At 36.1% G+C, this 20,174-nt stretch overlaps 2 protein-coding genes across 10 annotated transcripts in view; one reads left to right on the plus strand and one right to left on the minus strand.

The window, feature by feature from the left end:
* Positions 1–20,174, plus strand: part of LOC109026970 (ERV-BabFcenv provirus ancestral Env polyprotein-like) — a 266,355-nt gene that overhangs the window by 39,772 nt on the left and 206,409 nt on the right. The window contains exon 4 of one of the 9 annotated variants that reach the window (XR_002006044.3): positions 12,383–14,260. The exons of the other annotated variants lie outside the window; for them this stretch is intronic. The gene's annotated coding sequence lies outside the window, so the exon portion shown is untranslated. Of the gene's footprint in view, positions 1–12,382; positions 14,261–20,174 lie in introns of those variants that run through there. 9 annotated transcript variants of the gene reach the window in all.
* Positions 816–20,174, minus strand: part of KIAA0825 (KIAA0825 ortholog) — a 473,030-nt gene continuing 453,671 nt past the window's right edge. Inside the window, exon 22 of the mRNA XM_055387134.2 lies at positions 816–2,072. Coding sequence (XP_055243109.2) covers positions 1,955–2,072 — 118 coding nt within the window. The 3' untranslated portion in view covers positions 816–1,954. The remainder of the gene's footprint in view (positions 2,073–20,174) is intronic.

Here is a 20,174-nt window from a genome sequence, read left to right on the forward strand (position 1 = left end):
AATGGTCTTCATAGAATTTTTAGAAATTACTTCAACCAAATCTTAAAAACACTTGGTTTATGATTATACTGGCCAACTAAAGTACATTTTTTAAAAATAAAATGTGTTATTTGGCAGGCAGCTGTCTACATGGCCATTTATGTATTTTTATTTAAAGAAAAAATGTAAGAGATTTCCTAATGTGGCCTCCTCTGCACCCCAAGCTTTTACTCTTTGAAAAATGCATGAGTACTTTCCTTTGGAAATCATGTAGCCTACACATATTTTATAAAAATCACAGAATGTGGGAGTATGGACAATTTATTATATATCTGAGAACATCAGAAAACATGAAGTTTGATGTCATATGGTCTAAAATAGCCCATGATGTAAGGCTTCTGGGCCTGGTGTGGTGGCTTATGCCTATAGTTCCAGGGCTTTGAGAGACAGAGAGGGGAAGATCACTTGAGGTAGGGAGTTCAAGTCCAGCCTGGGCAACATAGTGAGACCCCATCTCTACAAAAACATTTTAAAAATTAACCAGGTGTGGTGGCACACAACTGTAGTTCTAGCTAGGTGGGAGAATCACTTGAGACAAGGAGTTCAAGTCCAGCCTGGGCAACATAGTGAGACCTCATCTTTACAAAAAAATTAAAAAAAAATTAACCAGGTGTGGTGGCACACACCTGTAGTTCTAGCTACTCAGGAGGCTGAGGCAGGAGTATTGCTTGAGCCTATGAGTTTGAGGTTACATTGAACTATGATCATGCCACTGCACTACATTCCAGGCAACAGAGCAAGACCCTGTTTCTAAAATGAAAAAAAAAAAAAAAAATATATATATATATATATATATATATATATATATATAAGGTTTCTCCCAGACGTTCTTAGACTGCCCAACCATGCAATTCTCTTTGTTGTCTTTTTCTTTCATTGGCAGCTATTTAATCAATTGTGTTCGTTAACTGTCCACTTGATGAAATAACACTGTAGTAGGCATACAGGGAGTTATAAAGGCAGACTTCATATTATATCATAATATCTTCAATGTCTTTATAATCTAATATCAGGCAGTGATAGGAAGGAAATAATAAATATCTATAATTGTCCTTGGCAGAGAGGGTACTAGAGCATGTTCTGTTTTCTTATCGTGTGTGTGTGTATCAATACAATGAAAAAATTTTAAAGTAACACATTATATGAGCTAATGAGCTTTGGGGTAAAGATGGCTGGAATTAGTTTTGAGCCTAATTTTGGAAGAAAGATGGATTCTGATTGGGAAAACATGGCAAGCATGTGACCTGAACCAAGAGAATGGCAAGCAATTGTCTGAACATGGAGCCATTTGGTATAGGACCTGAATATGTATGAGTAGAAATTTGATTCTGGTTTAGGAGGAAGACTGAAAACCACTACAAGCAGAGGTGTGACTAAAGTTATAGTTCAGGAGAATGCTTTTTTTTGACTATAATTAGATAAATTGAATGAGGAAAGTTGACACAATTGTGGATAGTAAAGGCAATTAAAACTGGGACTTGGGCTACAGCTACAACAAAATTAAATTAAAAATTTCAGATGACCTCATGGGGCTATGTGACTCCACTCAACTGAACATCCAAATGTTGTATTTAAAAAATCCTTTAAAAAATTTCTGAACATTTCTGCCTGTTGTCATAGATACTTCAAGACTGAAAGGAGAAAAAAATAATTCAAAGGGAACACGAGATGGCAGCAGTTATATCATATAAAGAGAAAGATTGGGGAAAGAAAAACATTTGAAATTATTTTTAAAATAAAAAAATATGTAGCACCTTATTCTTTATGTGCTGTATTCCTTTTCCGTACAGAGATTACTCAGTCATTGGTTTCATGCTTCACAGCACATATGAGGTTCTTTCTGACTATGGTAAAAAATCCTACTCCATTACATGGGATTGTTTCCTAAAATAAAGCTGTTGCTGTTTTCTGCAGATTACTGTTCCTCTATGTTATCTGAGGCAGAAGAGTTCTGTGGGGTGCAAATTTGTTTTAAGTGCTCCAGTATTGCTTTTTCTTCCTCTTCTAGTGTTTCATCCTTCTTCATTTCCCACCTAAAAGAAAAATCACATCTTAGCATTTTTGTAACTTTCAAACCACAGGTCAACACTCAGTTAATCAAGTCTTGAATATGTAATCTTGGCTTATTGAGTCATATGTCTCTCCCTGTTTATTCTTCACTGACTGCCTCTTGGGTAATACAATTCATTGGCACTGCCTCCGCGGAGTGGGCCAGGAAAGTGGGAGACAAAAGTAGAGTGAAATCAGCTCCACTTCAGGATAAAGTTTTTAAAGAATTGTTTCAAATGAGGTTTCTGTATTTCAAGAATGTATGTGGCCTATGAAAATACACATATAAATAAAATCTAGAATTAGCAACTAATAAGCAAATATTTTTCATAGCATTTTTTCCCTCACTGATTAACCAGATTAGTGGTTGTAAGTTGCAGGGAGGCTTGCCAGGAAGCCTTTGGCAGAAAGAAGAACATCGAGGTTACTTGGATATACCTTAAGGGCAGGTCAGTCTATTTCTTGAAATAAGATCAGATTTGAAGCAATCAAGTTCAACCACTCTAGAAAAGTGGCAAATTGTTAGCAAGGTTCCAAAGAACATTTACTAAAAAAAGAGATTAAAGACTTTCTAATTCTGGATGATTAAGAGATACAGAATAAAATCTTAGACTCTCAAACTACATACATACAAATATAATCTTGCAAAGTAAATATCGTCACAATAACCCGAGCACACTTACTTCTTCCTTCCTATCCACTCTCTCCACCTCCCCAGGACTGCCCAGGACTGCCCAGAGTATACTGAACCCAGCATTCTAACAGTTTCCTTCTCCTATCCTCACTCTTATTTCTATCCCTACCTAAGCTGTCCACCATAATGTACTGTTACAAAAGGATTTTAAAGCCAGTGCTGATACAGTCTAAAAGATCCTCTGCCATAAAGGCTTCAGCAGGATAGGATTTCTAATAACAAACAAGCAGCTACTCACTGAATGTCCTCCAGAACCAGAACCCCTCATTGTGTTATAATCCAAACTCCCAGACAACAAATAGTCTGTCACACATGAATTTAGGGTGGAATTTTCTGGTTTTGTTTGATGAAAAGAAAGCAACTGTATTTTCTTTCTTTTTTTTTTTTTTTTTTTGAGACAGGGTCTCCCTCTGTTACCCAGGCTGGAGTGCAGTGGCACAACTATGGCTCACTGCGGGCTTGACCTCTTGAGATCAAGTGATCTTCCTGCCTCAGCCTCCCAAGTAGCTGGGGCTATAGGTGCACACCACCATGCCTGGCCAATTTTTTAAATTTTTTGTAGAGACAGGGTCTCCCCTATGTTGCCCAGGCTCATCTTGACCTCCTGGGCTGAAGTGATCCTCCTGCCTCAGCCTCCCAAAGTGCTGGGAATACAGATGTGAGCCACTACGCCTGGCCTTGGATTTTCCATAGAGACCTCATAGTATGATATCTGTTCCCATACTAGTTTCCTTTTTGGAGTGCTGAGTTCAGTATGCCCTGGCCAGTCCTGGCAGTCATATATATGAGAGGAAGAAGGAGGGGAAGTATGGAGAGAAGAAAGAGGATTATCTGAAAAGTGACACCTGGTTTCAATTTATATTTCTGCTTCACCCTCTGCCTACAATTCTCCTCATTTCCTAGCCTCAAACTTGTCTGGATCTAAAAACTGCTATTTTTGGCTGCCTTAGTTTCTCCACGTTTCCATATGGTTGAAGTTAGGTCATTGGTCTAACAGGTTTTAATAACAACATGAATGATAAAAAGTTTTTCACTGCCACACTATTCAAAGCCACATCACAAGGGAAGTCAGTATTTTGGGATTTACACTTTAGCCCACAAGATTTTCTTACACTGCTTTCATGGAATTTTAATGATAAAAAGCTCTCCCTACCCATTTTATGTGGGTGAAATTGGGTATCGCTAATATTCATGTCAAATTGAGCTCCTCCCAAGCAGGAAAATAAATAATGGAAAATACTTTTATATAGCATTAACTAATGGTTAAGTATTCTTTTAAACACTTGAGATATCACTCTTTAAATTCTCAATTTAAAAAGTTATTATTGCTGTTCTACAGATTACTAAACTGAGGTACAGAATGTTAAAATCACTGGCCTGAGTATCTTTGTATTTGAACTCAGAGAGTCAGGATCTGGAATCTGGGCTTTCAAATGCAATTAACAACCGTGGCTTAAAAACCATTTACAGCTAATATAAAGTACTGTCAAAAAGTTTAAATATTTTGCTTTCCAAAAAATATTGCCCAAATTGTGCTAGATATTACATAAAAGAACCATCTAAGGATCATATAATCTTAAATCCAAACATGAGAAATTAGATTTGCCTTTTTTCCTTCCCATGTAAAGGTGCTAATATTGTCTGAATAAATGAATTATTTTATGAATGTCAACAGAATAAAGTACGTGATATGCACATAAATATTTTGATCATTGTGTCTACTTGTGAAAATTGAAAGTAGTCTCTCTGCTTCATTAAAATCTGTATAATTAATGTAATTTAAATGAATCATATACATAATAGAATCTATGATAAGGATTTTTGAAGCTTCATGACAATTTTAGGCACTTCACAGTATAATTGAGCTGTTAGTAATTAATGATATTAGGTAAAGTTATTTACCTATCACAACCTTATTATATTTGCTTTGTGCTTATTAAGAAGAAATCATTTCATAAGAGGATAAAAAATGATGACAAAAATGGATGAAAAAATATTAGAACTACATTTTCCTTAATAGTTTTACTCATATTGAATGAAAGCATTCGAGATTTGAAATGTGTATTTATCACAAACATTGTTATATTTCACATCTATAAGTTCTTAATGAAGTTTTTCTTTAATTCCATCATGGTTTTGGGTTTTGTTAACACAATGCAAAAACAACAAGTCAATTCTGTTAAAAAAAAATAAAGAGAAAAGAATCTACCAATTTGTTAAACATAATTGGATGGACAATCTGTTAAAAATCTTTATTCCTAATTTCCCCTAATATATTTAATATCTGTGGTGGAAAAAGCATATCCCTACAGAAACCAGAAAATGTTGGAAGCAGCATATTCTGGTTCCTCCAGAAAAGCATTATGAGGTAATTATATTTTTGTTTTTCCTAATTTTGGTAGCCTGCCCTTTTGTATTATTGCTGAATTCCCCCACCTGTCTACTATTATAGAAGAATTGCAACCTGGCCCCCACAGCTGGTGGCAATGACTATGCTGTGTCTTACACACTGATTAGCAGTCAAGTCTCATGAGACTCCACTGATCTGTACCATGATATTAACTGTTTTCTGGAATTGGCTCCATCTGTATGGCTCCTAGGTGGTTAGATATGGGTCCCTTTTCCTAGGCAAGCACAGTAGGGACTCTAAAGCCTAGACTGAGATACTCTAACAGAATCAGCAGTTACAACTTTGCTCATTTGTACCACTCTGATTGACTTGGTTGTTCTTAGCTTGGATGCATGTTCCTGAATTTACACACATATTCATTCCTCAAGCAGAGATATCTGCCTGCTACTCTGTATATTTTATTAATATTAGCACATATTATAGAGCTTTTCCATGTGCCATACCATGAGCTAAGACCTTTCTGTTTTTGCTCACCCACAATGAGACCTTGAGGTGTGAAAAATAAAAACAGTCACAGATCAGTGAATAAGTATTCTAGTGATCAGTTTTATAGAATCTTATATTTGGGGAGGTTTCAAGGATGACTGTGTGTTAGAGTCAACCAGGAGAGCCTCTCTTAGGGACATGCATAGTAAAACATGAGGTATATCCTTGGTAGCATTGGTCCAGGCTGTCACAGAAGCAAATCTTGGGTGGCCTGTACTGCAGGAAGGAGCAGCCAACACCAGACAGATGAGGAGGGCCAGAGTCTGGAGTGTGAGGTGTTTGAGGCATTTACCCTTCCTTTTACTAGGAGAAAAACATTTAAAATATCTGAAATCAATAGTGTTCTGAATAAGAGCACAGGCCCTAGAATCACTCTGCCTTTGTGTTGAATCTGAATGTAAACTTCCTAGATGAATCACCCCAGGCAAGTTTTTTAACCCCTTGGTGCTTCGGGGTTCTTTCTCATGTATAAATATGGTCACATTGGAACACAGGCCCCCTTATTTGTTTATGTACTGTCAATGACTGATCTCACTCAATAATGTCAGAGTTTAGTAGTTGCAATAGAGACAGACTAAGACTGCATGTCCTGTAAAGCCTAAAATATTTACTATTTGGACTTTTTTTGAGGAAGTTTGCCAAATTTGCGCTAGAATGATAGTTCTTAACTGGGGTGACACTGCCTCCCTATGGGGAAACATGGAGGGTATTTTTGGCTGACACTACACTATGTCTAGAGAGTGCTTCTGCTAGGACCTAGACAACACAGATGGCAACATGTTTATGTGCAACAATCCCACACAATGAAGAGTTGTCTTCCCAAAATGTCAATATATCCTACTGAGAAACATTGGCTTTAGAATCTCCAAATAATATTGAATAAGAATAGGTATACTAAAATAGGAAGAATCCCTAGCTAATTTCTGATTTTTAATTGAAATAGTTTTAGTCTTTCACTGTTTAGAATACTATTTGCTGCAGAATGAGGGTTTAGAAGTTAGGGTGCTGGATTTAAATCCCTTATAAGCAGTGTGGCCTTGGGCAACCCAGATAAAACAGTGCCTCAGTTTCCTTATCTATGGAATGGTAATAATAATAGTGCCTGCTTCACAGAGTTGGAATGAGGTAGAAGAGATTAAACACACATAAAACATAAAATAATGCCTCGTTTATAGCAAGCACTCAACAAGTGATAACTATTATGATGATGATGATTATTATTTGGCATATTGGTTAAGGTTGCAAGTAGGAGAAGTCCTGGGTGTGGTCAGTTACACAAATAGGGGATAATTGTCCTCATCTAATAAGAATGCAGAGGTGGGTGATTGCTGGCATAGGTTAAGTAGTTTAACAACAGCAGGGCTGATGACTCTGTGGTTCTCTTGTCCTTTACCTCATGGTCCCAATACGGTTGTTGCAGCTTCAGCCTTCCTGTCCTCGTGCTGAGGCAGGAGGAAAGAGTATGGCTCCACCTGTCTTGTTTTATCGGGATAATAAAACCTCTCCCAGATTCCTCCCAGTAGACATGGGAGCCATCCTGTCTAGGCTTGAATCCTGACTCTGCCACTTACTAGCTGTGTGATATTGAACATATTTCTTAATCTCTCTGTGCATCAGTTCTCTTATATGCAACATAGGGGGTGCTAGTGGTATACATCTCAATGCATTGTTGTAAATAGTGGATGAGCTATAAATTTAAGTCCTTCATAGAACATTACTCTTATTTTGTAAGATTCTACTTGTGTCAGATGGTTTCCTCAGAGCTCCTACCTTGATGTGCTTTCTCACGTTCTGTGTCTTTCACATTGTTTTATCTGGTAAATTATCTTTTCTATCAATCAATAAATAATATAATATTGCAATAAATACATTCCAATAAATAAATATTGCATATATGTATATATGTATATGTATATGATCGTGTTGTCATTCCCTCTTGTTTTTCATGAGGGAAATGTTTCATGCTAGTCTACTACTCTGTTCACCCTAGCATGGCCAAGGTTGTTTTTGTTTTCCTATAATCACTTTGCTGTATTTTTCAAACACAGACTGTAATAATGGCATTTGATCATATTTTTGGTATTTCTCCTGTGATAACCAATAAAATACTTGAATATAAAAATGTAACTTAAGCCTCCTGTTTAATGTTATTATGAAACATTTATGTAGCACTTTATATTTACAAAGTGCTTTACAATTATTTATTAGTTAATTGTACTGTTAAACAACATTAGTCATCTGGCCAAATAAATGATTTCAAATTGTTCTACCAATATATAGCTGAGGAGTGAAGAGTAAAGTCATATTGGATTTTATTCTTCAAGAAAAATCCTTGTTGTCTGTCTCTCCTCCACATTGCACAGTGCAGACTGGTTTTTCAGAGGGAGGTTCAAATCAGAGGGGAAAGTAATGTCTCTGTTACCTTCTTTCTGCTGTTCTGTACATGTGAGCTTTTCTCAGGGTCAGTCCTAGACCATCTTCTCTTCTCCCTTGGAAAGCCCCACATATCCAGTTGTTTTCTCACATCTGTAATTCAGCTCTGTCCCAAGCTGTATGTAATTCAGCATCTTTAAACTTTGTTTTTGTCCTAAGTTCTCTCAATTCAATTCTTGATGGCCATTTTTACTCACACTCCAATTATATCAGTATTAAATATATATACTGTATTCATATATGTACATATATGAATACAGTAACATATATGTATACAGTATACATATGTATACAGTATATATGTATATAGTACATATCTGTATACTGTATATATACACATATGCATCAGTATATATAATATACATACATATATGTATGTTAAGTATAAATACTGTATGTGTGTATATTAAATATATACTGTATGTATGTATATTTAATATATACATATTAAATATATACTGTATGTGTGTATATTAAATATATACTGTATGTATGTATATTTACTATATACATGTATGTATATTTAATATATAATATATGTCTGTATATTTAAATTATTCAAACTGACCATTACCCCCTTCTCCCTCAATAACACAGGGTCCAAACAATGAAGAGTAAAGTCATATTGGATTTTATTCTTCAAGAAAAATCCTTGTTGTCTGTCTCTCCACATTGTACAGTGCAGACTGGTTTTTCAGAGGGAGGTTCAAATCAGAGGGAAAAGTAATGTCTCTGTTTCCTTCTTTCTGCTGTTCTGTACATGTGAGCTTTTCTCAGGATCAGTCCTAGACCATCTTCTCTTCTCCCTTGGAAAGCCCCACATATCCAGCTGTTGTTCACAGAGTATTTTATGCCACCACTCCCAATCTTGTTCACACAGTCTGTCACCAGTTAAGAGACAACTTACTCTGCAAACATTCTCACATTCATGCATACCCCACTGCCATTAGTCCACAGGTACCCATGATTTCAGTGTCTGGACAGTGCGATAATCTCCAGATATCCAGATCCAAAGACTCACGCTACTGCTACATCAAACCAGCAATGACTGCCCTGCCTAGAGAGTTTAAAGTCTTTATTGTTCTAGCTTGGTAGCGGCAGTTCTGTTTAGCTGCTACTACCTCCCCTAGGGAGAAAATTATTTTCCTTATTTTCTCCCGCGTTATGTTTTCCCACTTGTATTTGCACTTCTACTTTTGCTGTTCCACCCACATGAAATGCCTTTCCACCTACCCCAAACCTGCTCATCCTTCTTCAGACCCAGTCTACAGCCCACCTTTTTCATGGAGAACTTCCCAACTACCTAAGACTAATGTGTGATCATCCTTTTCCTTTGAGTCCTATAGTATCTAATGTCTGTGCTTATGGATATTAGGTCAATTTTGGTCAATTAACCACATACTGCTTTGTTACATCTTTTCTATTACTTTCTTGAGCTGTTATTTCATTGTTGCATTAAAATTTTTTTTCACATGTATCTTTTCATCTATACTTGCAGTTTGTTGAAGAAGACTTGGTTATCTGTAGCTTTTGTTTCAAATATTTTATTTGAAATAACATATTTTCTTTTTCAAATAGAAAAGAGATGGATTTATTTTTATGAGCCTCAGGAATGTTTTTGAACATATTTATCAACTATTAACAGTTTTCTCTTATAATATGACAAATGCAAAAACAAACACACAGAAATTGACCTTTTCACATTCATGTCATCTTTGTTATCATTTGCTTTTAATAAACATGGCAGAGTGAGGATATTTTAAATGCTGCTGCTCAAGTTATGTTGTTAGAAGCAAGAAAATGCCACCCAAGCTGAGGCCACTTAATTCAGCTTTTAGTAAGCATTGGAAAGTGTAGGAAGAGTGGATTCTTCTGTTCTTGATTCAGCCTCTAAATGACACCAGTATGGCTTGCCCTGCATACAATCTCTGCTTCGTCTTATTTCTCAGCATTTACATCCTTTTTAACTTGATACTTTTAAAGAATCTATAGGTTACTTATCATTTCCAGAGATATAAATGATAAGGATAGAGAAGGGTAGGAACAGGACATCTGGAATAGATGGTTACTTTTCTATGAAAACTTTCTCCAGGGAACGCAATTGGAAGCAAATTCAGAAAGTATTTGGTTATGATTTTTTTTTAGAATCATGGTCTCACTGTGTTGCCCAGGCTGGAGTGCAGTGGCATGATCATAGTTCATTATAGCCTCAAACTGCTGGGTTCAAGCGATTGTCCTGCCTCAGCCTCCCAGGTAGCTAGGACTACAGGTGTGCACCACCATGGCCACCTATTTTTTTTTTAAGCATTTTTCTGTAGAGAAGAGGTCTCACTTTGTTGCCCAGGCTGGCCTCAAGCAATCCTCCTGCCTTGGCATCCCAAAGCATTGGGATTATAAGTGTCAGCTACCATTCCTGGTCTGGTTATGCTATTTAATGATCACAGAATAATAACATTACTTGGCTCTCCATGACTCAGAGAAATTGCAGAAGATGTCATGTTATTTCTTCTCCCAAACAAAAAAAACAAACCTGTTCTGTCCCCTACTCAAGTGCTTCCCACCCCTTACAATGTACAAATATCTTAGTTTGGCTCAAGTAGCATATTTCAAATAACTAATAGTTTAGTGTTTTGTACACTGTAATCTGTACTTTTTAAGCACTGGCAAGATATCTGTTGATTGGTATGTGTTAGAAGTTCAAGTGTTACTATGTTATTCTTGGGTGGAATGAAGAAATAATAACTTTTCACTACCAGTATCACAATGAGTAGTAGTTGATATCTCAAAAGGTATTATTTGTCAATTTTATGAATGATGAATATGATGGCTCTTAGAGCATTAAAATCAATTTACCCATCCTTAGTTTTTGTATCACTATTTGTTTCTTAAAGTCTAAAATTCAGTGACCTTACCAAAAGGCAACAACTTCCTGCAAGTTCATTTATCTACTAACTATACTCACAACCTTTTTAAAAATGAGATAGTGGTATAAAGAAAAAAGATATTCAGTAATTTCAGTTATTTGGTACCTGACTAGTATTTTTGACCAATGTAAAAAGGCTTTAAACAAACTTTGCTTAGCAAAGTACTTAATTTAGGTCACATATCACACTTGAATGAGACCTTCTGTAGGTCACTATTTAAACATTTAATTTCTGGTGATGTGACACCAAAAACTAAATGTTTAATTTAATTTGATTGATCCCAATAAACTTTTCCTTCCTCCGACTTTCTTTACCACCACTTTTTTCTTTAGTATGTAACTTTATATCATCATCTCACTTGGGTCTCTGGTTGTTGATTGCCTTGCTTCTTCTATCAGTTTAGGAGCTCCTCAAAGGCATACAGTAGAACTGTCAAAAAAGGGCTGTCATTTTAATTATCATAACCAGCTTTGATGTAAAGAGGATGTTATTATAGTTAATTCTGAGAAACTGTATAAATCAGCAAAGCCCTCTTAATTTAGTCATCAGTAAAATATAACCATTCACGTTTCCATTCTGGTTAATGTAATTAACTGAGTATAACAATATTTAGGTCCTCAATTTTTAAGGGATCAAAATACATAATACTAACTAAATGAATTTAAATTTATCTTTCATGACTCAGACAACACTTTCAGATTATACCATTTCTTAAAATATGGTGTTGTAGATATAGAATAAATAGAAGACTGACCCAAATGAGCATAAACTCTGGGAAACTGTCTCAATGAATGGTAATGGTAGGAAATTAATTGTAATGGACTCTTGTTATAAGAATGAAATTAGAAGGCCTTAAAAATTACTTGTTATATTGAACTTTAGCATGTATAGCTTATGTTTTGAGAGATCAACCTTAGTTTGTATTCTATTTAATATGTATCACAATGAGTCACATTTTAGAACAGAGTTTTGCCATATGTAATTAACTTGCTTATTTATCTAGCAAACATTTGAGAGCCTGCTGGGTTTAAAACATTGAGCTAATCTAGATTCAGTGCAATCCCTATCAAAATACCAATGACATTCCTTATAGAAATAAAACAAAACAATCCTAAAGTTTATATGGAACCACAAAAGAGCCAAAATAGCCAAAACAATCCTACACAAAAAGAACAAAACTGGAGGAATCATATTATCTGACTTCAAATTATATTACAGAGGTATAGTAACCAAAGCAGTATGGTATTGGCATAAAAAAGACACATAGACTAATGGAACAGAATAGAGAACTCAGAAACAATCCACACACCTACAGTGAACTCATTTTTTTTTTTTTTTTTTTTTTAGACGGAGTCTCACTCTGTTGCCCACGCTGGAGTGCAGTGGTGCGATCTTGGCTCACTGCAACCTCTGCCTCCCAGGTTCAAGTGATTCTCCTGCCTTAGCTTCCTGAGTAGCTGGGACTACAGATGCATGCCACCACGTCCGGCTAATTTTTTGTATTTTTAGTAGAGACGGGGTTTCACCGTGTTAGCCAGGATGGTCTTCATCTCCTGACCTCATGATCTGCCTGCCTCAGCCTCCCAAAGTGCTGGGATTACAGGCGTGAGCCACACGTGCCCGGCCTCAGTGAACTCATTTTTAACAAAGGTTCTAAGAACATGCACTGGGGAAAAGACAGTCTCTTCAATAAATGGTGCTGGGAAAACTGGATATTCATATACAGAAGAATGAAACTAGATCCCCATCTCTCGCCATATAAAAAATCAAATCAAAATGAATTAAAGACATAAAATATGAGACCTCAAACTATGAAACTACTACAAGAAAACATTGGGGAAAATCTCCAGGACATTAGTCTGGCTAAAGATTTCTTGAACAATACCCCACAAGCACAGGCAACCAAAGCAAAAATTGACAAATGGGATCAAAACAAGTTAAAAAGCTTCTGGACAGCAAAGGATACAATCAACAAAGCAAAGAGACAACCCACAGAATGGGAGAAAATATTTGCACACTACTCTTCTGAAAAGGGATTAATAATCAGAATATATAAGGAGTTCAAACAACTCTATAGAAAAAAAGTCTAATAATCTGATCAAAAGATGGAAAAGATTTGAATAGAAATTTTTCAAAAGACATACCAATGGCAAACAGGTATATGAAAAGGTGCTCAGCATCATTGATCATTAGAGAAATGCAAATCAAAATTACAATGAGATATCATCTCACGCCAGTTAAAATGGCTTATATCCCAAAGACAGGTAATAACAAATGCTGGCGAGGATATAGAGAAAAGGGAACCCTTGTACACTGTTAGTGGGCATGTAAATTAATATAACCCCTAAGGAAAACAGTTGGAGGTTCCTCAAACCTCAAATTTGAGGTTCCTCAAATTTTAGAATTTCATTCTTCTATTCTAAAAATAGAGCTACCATATGATCCAGCAATCCCACTGCTGGGTATATATCCAAACGAAAGGAAATCAGCATATCAAAGAGATATCTATACTCCTATGTTCATTGCAGCACTGCTTACAAAGATTTGGAAGCAACTTAAGTGTCCAACAATAGATAAATGGATAAAGAAAATGTGGTACATATACACAATGGAGTAATATTTGACCATAAAAAAGAATGAGATCCTGTCATTTGCAACAGCATGGATGGAACTGGAGATCATTATGTTAAGTGAAATAAGCCAGGCACGGAAAGACAAACATCACATGTTCTCACTTATTTGTGGTATCTAAAAATCAAAACAATTGAACTCATGGACATAGAGAGTAGAAAGATGGTTACCAGAGGCTGGGAAGAGTAGTGAGGGGCTGAGGGTGAGGTGGGTATAGTTAATGGGTACAAAAACTAGTTAGAAACAATGAATAAGACCTACTATTTGATAGCACAATATTGTGACTATAGTTTATAAAACCTTAATTGTACATTTTAAAATAACTAAGAGTGTAATTGGATTGTTTGTAACTAAAAGGATAAATGCTTGAGGGAATGGATACCCAATTCCCCATGATGTGCTTCACATTACATGCCTGTATCATAACATCTCATGTACCCCATAAATATATACACCTATGTAGCCACAAAAATTAAAAAACAAAATAAAACAAAACAAAACAAAAAACCACTGTGCTAGGCAACACTAGTGAGAAGAGCTGAATATGGTTTTGTCCTCAGGGAGCTTATTCAGACAGAGAGCGTTCATTATATGGACTGAACTAAATAATTATTCTAAATCCATATTCAAAATCCTTTAAAGATTGTGTACAGTATTTCAGTTTAGTATGAAATGTCAGTGGTAATAAAAGGCATCAGTGCTGTTTTCTTAGGCTTCATTTTAGTAATTTGTTTGCAGAAAATACATAATTCAGGTATTTCTTCCTTGCCTCATGAAGCAATCTGGGGTAGCCTTAGGAAATTATTCATGTCCTTCTTGGTTTTTTGTTTTTTGTTTTTTTTTTTTTTTCTGAGATGGAATCTCGCTCTGTCACCCAGGCTAGAGTGCAGTGGCATGATCTCGGCTCACTGCAAACTCTGCCTCCCAGGTTCAAGTGATTCTCCTGCCTCAGCCTCCTGAGTAGCTGGGATTACAGGCATGCACCACCATGCCCAGCTAATTTTTGTATTTTTAGTAGAGACGGGGTTTCACCATGTTGGCCAGGCTGGTCTTGAACTCCTAACCTCAGGTGATCCACCTGCCTTGGCCTCCCAAAGTGCTCATGTCCTTCTTGACTCATTGGAAAGGCAGCAACATTAATGACAGAAAGCAGTATAACTTTTTTTGAGTGATAAAATCATTATTAAATTATATGGTAAGATTGGAAACTATAGAATGTGATGTTCTATAGTCCCAAAGCAAAAGCCTTAGAGAAGGGACAGATATAAGACTATCCTATATTTGAGAATAACGTCATGAGTATTATGATTCAGGAATAGTAGTGGGAAATCCATTACAAACCAGAATATTCATCTTGAATTTAAATGGCACCATTTTTTAGTAACTCCATTATGCCCCCCTCCTCACCCCAAGAAAAACCGTAGGATTAACGTCAGTTTCTTCCCTTGAAGACAGGTAATCGGATGAGACCTACCCTCTTTCTGATACGTTCTCCGGATGATGAAAATCCACAAAAGCTTTTGCCTAATGTTTTAAAACCCATGTTTTAAGAAATATGCATAGTTTCAGTCCATCCCCTTTAGCATACGTTAGCAGAAATTGAGAAATCAACATTGTTCTTTTTAGGTAACTCGAAAGTTGATTTATCTTCTCAAAAATAGGGTTGTTTAAAATTTCTGTATAGGTTGTAATTTTCAACACTTTAATAGTTTTGTTTTCCTCTGAACTTTGTACTGAATCTCTAAAGTAGTTAAATAGCAGGGGTTTTATAAGGGAGTTACAAGGCCTTACATGTTTTCAGTAGCAGCTTTTGGGAATAAATGGATGGCAAAAATCTCACTTTGCTAAGAGATCAGAGAGATCTTTACAACCTTATTTCTACTTCACTTTAGTTATTTCCTCAAGCTAATTAAGGTGTATTAGTTTTGGGGAAACTCCAGTAGGAAAAAGGAAAATGTTAATTTTCCTTAAGTAGGTAAAAGGAAATATACCCACACTAAAAGGTCAAATAAAAGTTAAGAATATAATTTATTTGTTCTATTTTATTTTCAAATTTAATGATAGATTGGGCTATTCTTTTTTAAAATTACAGAGGTTCCATGAAATGCAAAGGACATTAAATTTTTATAGAATACTATAAATGGTAGTCACATCTTTGCCTTTAGAAGTTACAAAACATAGGCTTTTCTTGAAATAGGCAGAGTAAGTTATTCCCACTCCCCACAATTTATTTTGACCTAATTGAATGCTTTAATATCCAGAAAATGAAGTTTATTTGTTTATTTTACAAAAATATCTCACAATTTGCTACTATGGTACACTACTTAGAACCCCCCGAAACCCAATTTAATATATATATAATAAGATATATAGAAATACATAGAAATAAATATAATAGATATAAACATACATAAATGTATATTTTAAAAATACATAGAAATACATATAATTATGTCCAAACTCAATACTATTATATATCAACACTTGCCATCATGAATTAGTAATTTGGTTGCTTGCTTAAGCCAAGATTTTGTTATATGATTATGATAACTAGCTATATATGCAGTTTATCCAGCTATTTCTGCAAGAATTCAAATAAATGTTCTTTTGCAAGGTTGTTGATTTCTTGAGCTACTACTAATGCAGTAAAAGGAATCTTTCCAAGCTCAGGAACAAGCAACAAAACCCTTAATTTGAATTTATAGCCTTCGGAGACAATCTGCAGGACAACTTAACTGTCCAAGCAATTTATTTTAATTAATATGATTTGTTCTATATGTTTAAGTAGGAGAGTTATATACCAACAAATGAGACAAATAAGAATGCTAACAGTAACATTTTAAATAGTTATGGCTTAGGGAAAACATAAACGGAAGCACAGCCATCAGTAGTAATGGAATCTGAACCTTTTCTGTTATCAGTAAATCATCCACATGTCCTTAGAGACTTCATTTCCACCAGTGGATCTTAAACAATTTTAAGAGTTTAGATAGAAGGCCAAGGTCATACTATTTGGCCAGCATTTAGTGGTGAGGTAGAAAAATGTCCCTTACTAAGAGAAGTGTCAGGACTACTATATACTGCCAGAACCATATTGCTGATTTTCTTCAGAGTAAGGTATAATTTAATGAATCAAAAGAAAAGGTGTATTTTTTTTCCTGTTAAACTTGATATATCTGGAAATTTTCATGGACTATGCTCTATAGACACTTGGTGTTTATTCCATATATTTAACTGTTATGTTAAAAGATACTTAAACTGTGTCAAGCAATACTGCTCTTGCTCTAAAAATGATAAAAACATTTCCTTTTTCATCAAGAAAAGGATTACATATTTACAGATCTAAAGTTATCAAAAATTGAGGGTGATTTTACTAGCCTGTGTAAAGACAAAACCAATTGTTTAGACAACACAGTTGTCACAAGGCCAACCATGCACTAACCTCTTCTGGAAATGAGAATCTGAATAAAAGTATCATTTAGAAACACACAGTCTATTAGCTAAAGAGCCTGTTTACAATTCTGTCATTCCAACTAACAGTAATATTGTGTTTAGAAAAGGATTTGAAATATAGGCCTGACTCATATTTTGATTGAAATTGACTAAGAAGTTAAAAAATTTAAAACTGGCAGGGTGCAATGGTTCATGCCTGTAATCTCAGCACTTTGGGAGGCTGAGGCAGGTGGATCACCTGAGGTCAGGAGTTCAAGACCAGTCTGGGCAACATGGTGAAACCCTGTCTCTACTGAAAATACAAAAATTAGCGGGGCATGGTGGCACATGCCTGTAATCCCAGCATTTCGGGAGGCTGAGGCAGGAGAATCACTTGAGCCCGGGAGGCAGAGGTTACAGTGAGCCAAGGTGGTGCCACTGCAGTCCAGCCTGGGTGACAGAAAAAAAAAAAAAAAATCTAGAATTCAGGAGAAAATGACAACTTTGTATGGTTGATGGTGCCTTTACTCTTCATCGAGTCACTGCCTATATGTTCATATTCATAAAGATCCCAAAGTTCATTCCTTTCATTCTTTCAGGAATTAAATTATTTACTGAATGACTACTATGTTCAGAGCACTGTAGCGGTTTGGAGCATGTAATAATATCAATAATAACAGCTAATACTTATTTAGCAACTGCAATTTCTTTGAGGCTCTATTCTGAGTACTTTGCATATATCAATTCATTTAGCCCTCACAATTTTATGAGATGGGTTAACTATTATTATTGCTACAGACCAGGAATTACCCAAAGTACCTGGTCAGTGGTGCAGCCAGGATTCTAACCCAAGCAACTGGATCCAGAGCTAATGCTCTTATCCATTAGGGTACATCTCCCACGTAAGCTATCGCTCTCTAAGTCTCTATGTTTCATATAACAATAGTGATTGGGAGGTCGAGGCGGGCAGATCACGAGGTCAGGAGATCGAGACCATCCTGGCTAACACGGTGAAACCCCGTCTCTACTAAAAATACAAAAAATAAGCCAGGCGTGGTGGCGGGCGCCTGTAGCCCCAGCTACTCTGCAGGCTGAGGCAGGAGAATGGCGTGAACCCAGGAGACAGAGCTTGCAGTGAGCCGAGATCACGCCACTGCACTGCAGCCTGGGCGACAGAGCAAGACTCCATCTCAAAAAAACAAAACAAAACAAAACAAAACAAAACAAAACGAAAATAATAGTGAAACATGAACTACTCTCATGGAGTTTCAGATCCACTTGAGATAACATTACTTTCACAGTGGTGGCAGATTAGGAATGTCTCAAAATACTTATCATCATTTTAGCTACTTGGGGATGATGAGACCCATTCCTTTATTCCTTTCCTTACTCCTGGGGGAACTAACGAGAAGTACAGCTTTCTCCAAGTTCATGCTGCATCAAGGAGGTTGAGAGGCAAGTCTGGCTCAGTGGCATCAAGTAGACAGGTAATGTGGCTAGAAGGCTGACAGTCTGCTGTACATATAGACTGTAACTGTTCCCAAGATAGGCCAAAAGGAAGAAAGCTGGAACAAAATGAAAATGAAAGCTTCATTCAAAGCTTACAAAACACTACAATGTTGGGGGATTATGGGGAGCTGAGGCTTAGAGAAGTAAGTAACTTCCAGTGTCACAAAACAGGCCCTGGTTCACAAAGTGATCTTTCTGCCTATCATACCAGCCCCAAGGAATTGGGAGAAGAGCACTCTTGAACAAAAGAACTGAATTTTACATGGAATGTGTGCTCATCACATCATTCATGGAATATGATATGGTTTCATCTCACTATGTTTTGATGGGTCAGAAAGGTCAAATGATTTGGTAAACAGAAGCATTAATTACACAAAAAGAGTGGCCTAAGGAGCCAAAAATCCCTCTGAATCATTCAGAACTAGCACCAACATCAATGGACTGAAATTTTGATAGGAGTGTGATATGGTTTGCTGTGTCCCCACCCAAATCTCATCTTGAATTGTAACTCCCACAATTCCCACATGTCATGGGAGGAACTTGGTGGGAGGTGATTGAATTATGGGTGCGGGTCTTTCCTATGCTGTTCTCATGATAGTGAATGAGTCTCACACAAGGTCAGATGGTTTTAAAAACAGGAGGTTCCCTGTACAAGCTCTTCTTTTGCCTGCCGCCATCCTTGTAAGACGTGACTTGCTCCTTCCACCATGATTGTGAGGCCTCCCCAGCCTTGTGGAACTGTAAGTCCATTAAACCTCTTTTTCTTCCCAGTCTCGGGTATGTCTTTATCAGCTGTGTGGAAACAGACTAATACAGAGTGCAAATGCCTTTGAATTTTTGTAAAATAACTTTGATATCAACTTGAATGTAAGTTGTATGAGGGTAGAGACCTTGTTTATCATGTTTACCACATTGTCCTTAGTGCCTGGAACATTGTTTGGCAAGTAATAGGTCCCCAATAAATATTTGTTAAGTGAATGACCCATCTTCAGGAAAATGTCAGCAGAATTAACTTTTTTCAAAACAAAATCTAGCTTTAAAAACTTTCTTGACCCATGCATGTATTTTACTAATTATGGAGGTATTTAGTTAATACCTCCATAATTAAGATTGTTTAATTAAGATTGTTTGCCATTATTGTAATTCTCTTCTTTCTGGACTCTTTCCTGTTCCCTTGAAGGTGGTAGTGGCAATGTGATGATTTACTGTAGCCAATGAAAATAAGTGAAAGAAATGCACTTATCCCCCTTTTTTGGTAGAAGATACTGAGAGAGTGCAGATAAAACAGAGGATCCTTAAGACATCCTAGTATATGAAGAGAAAAAAACAAAAAAGATACATGATAATGCGCCTCAATGTATTTGAACATTGAATGTCTCATTAGGATTCCATGCTGAAGATAGTGACATGAGATTCTCAGATGTTGGGGAAATATTTTGTTTTAGAGTTAAAAGACATATAATAATAAAACAGATGGAAATAATTATATGAAGATAACAATTATAGAATTAAAGTAAATTAGAGTGGAAAAAGTATTAGAGATCTTCTGTGTACTCCTCCATTTTAC

Source organism: Gorilla gorilla, chromosome 4 (assembly GCF_029281585.2).
Source record: "Gorilla gorilla gorilla isolate KB3781 chromosome 4, NHGRI_mGorGor1-v2.1_pri, whole genome shotgun sequence".
Lineage (NCBI taxonomy): Eukaryota > Metazoa > Chordata > Mammalia > Primates > Hominidae > Gorilla > Gorilla gorilla.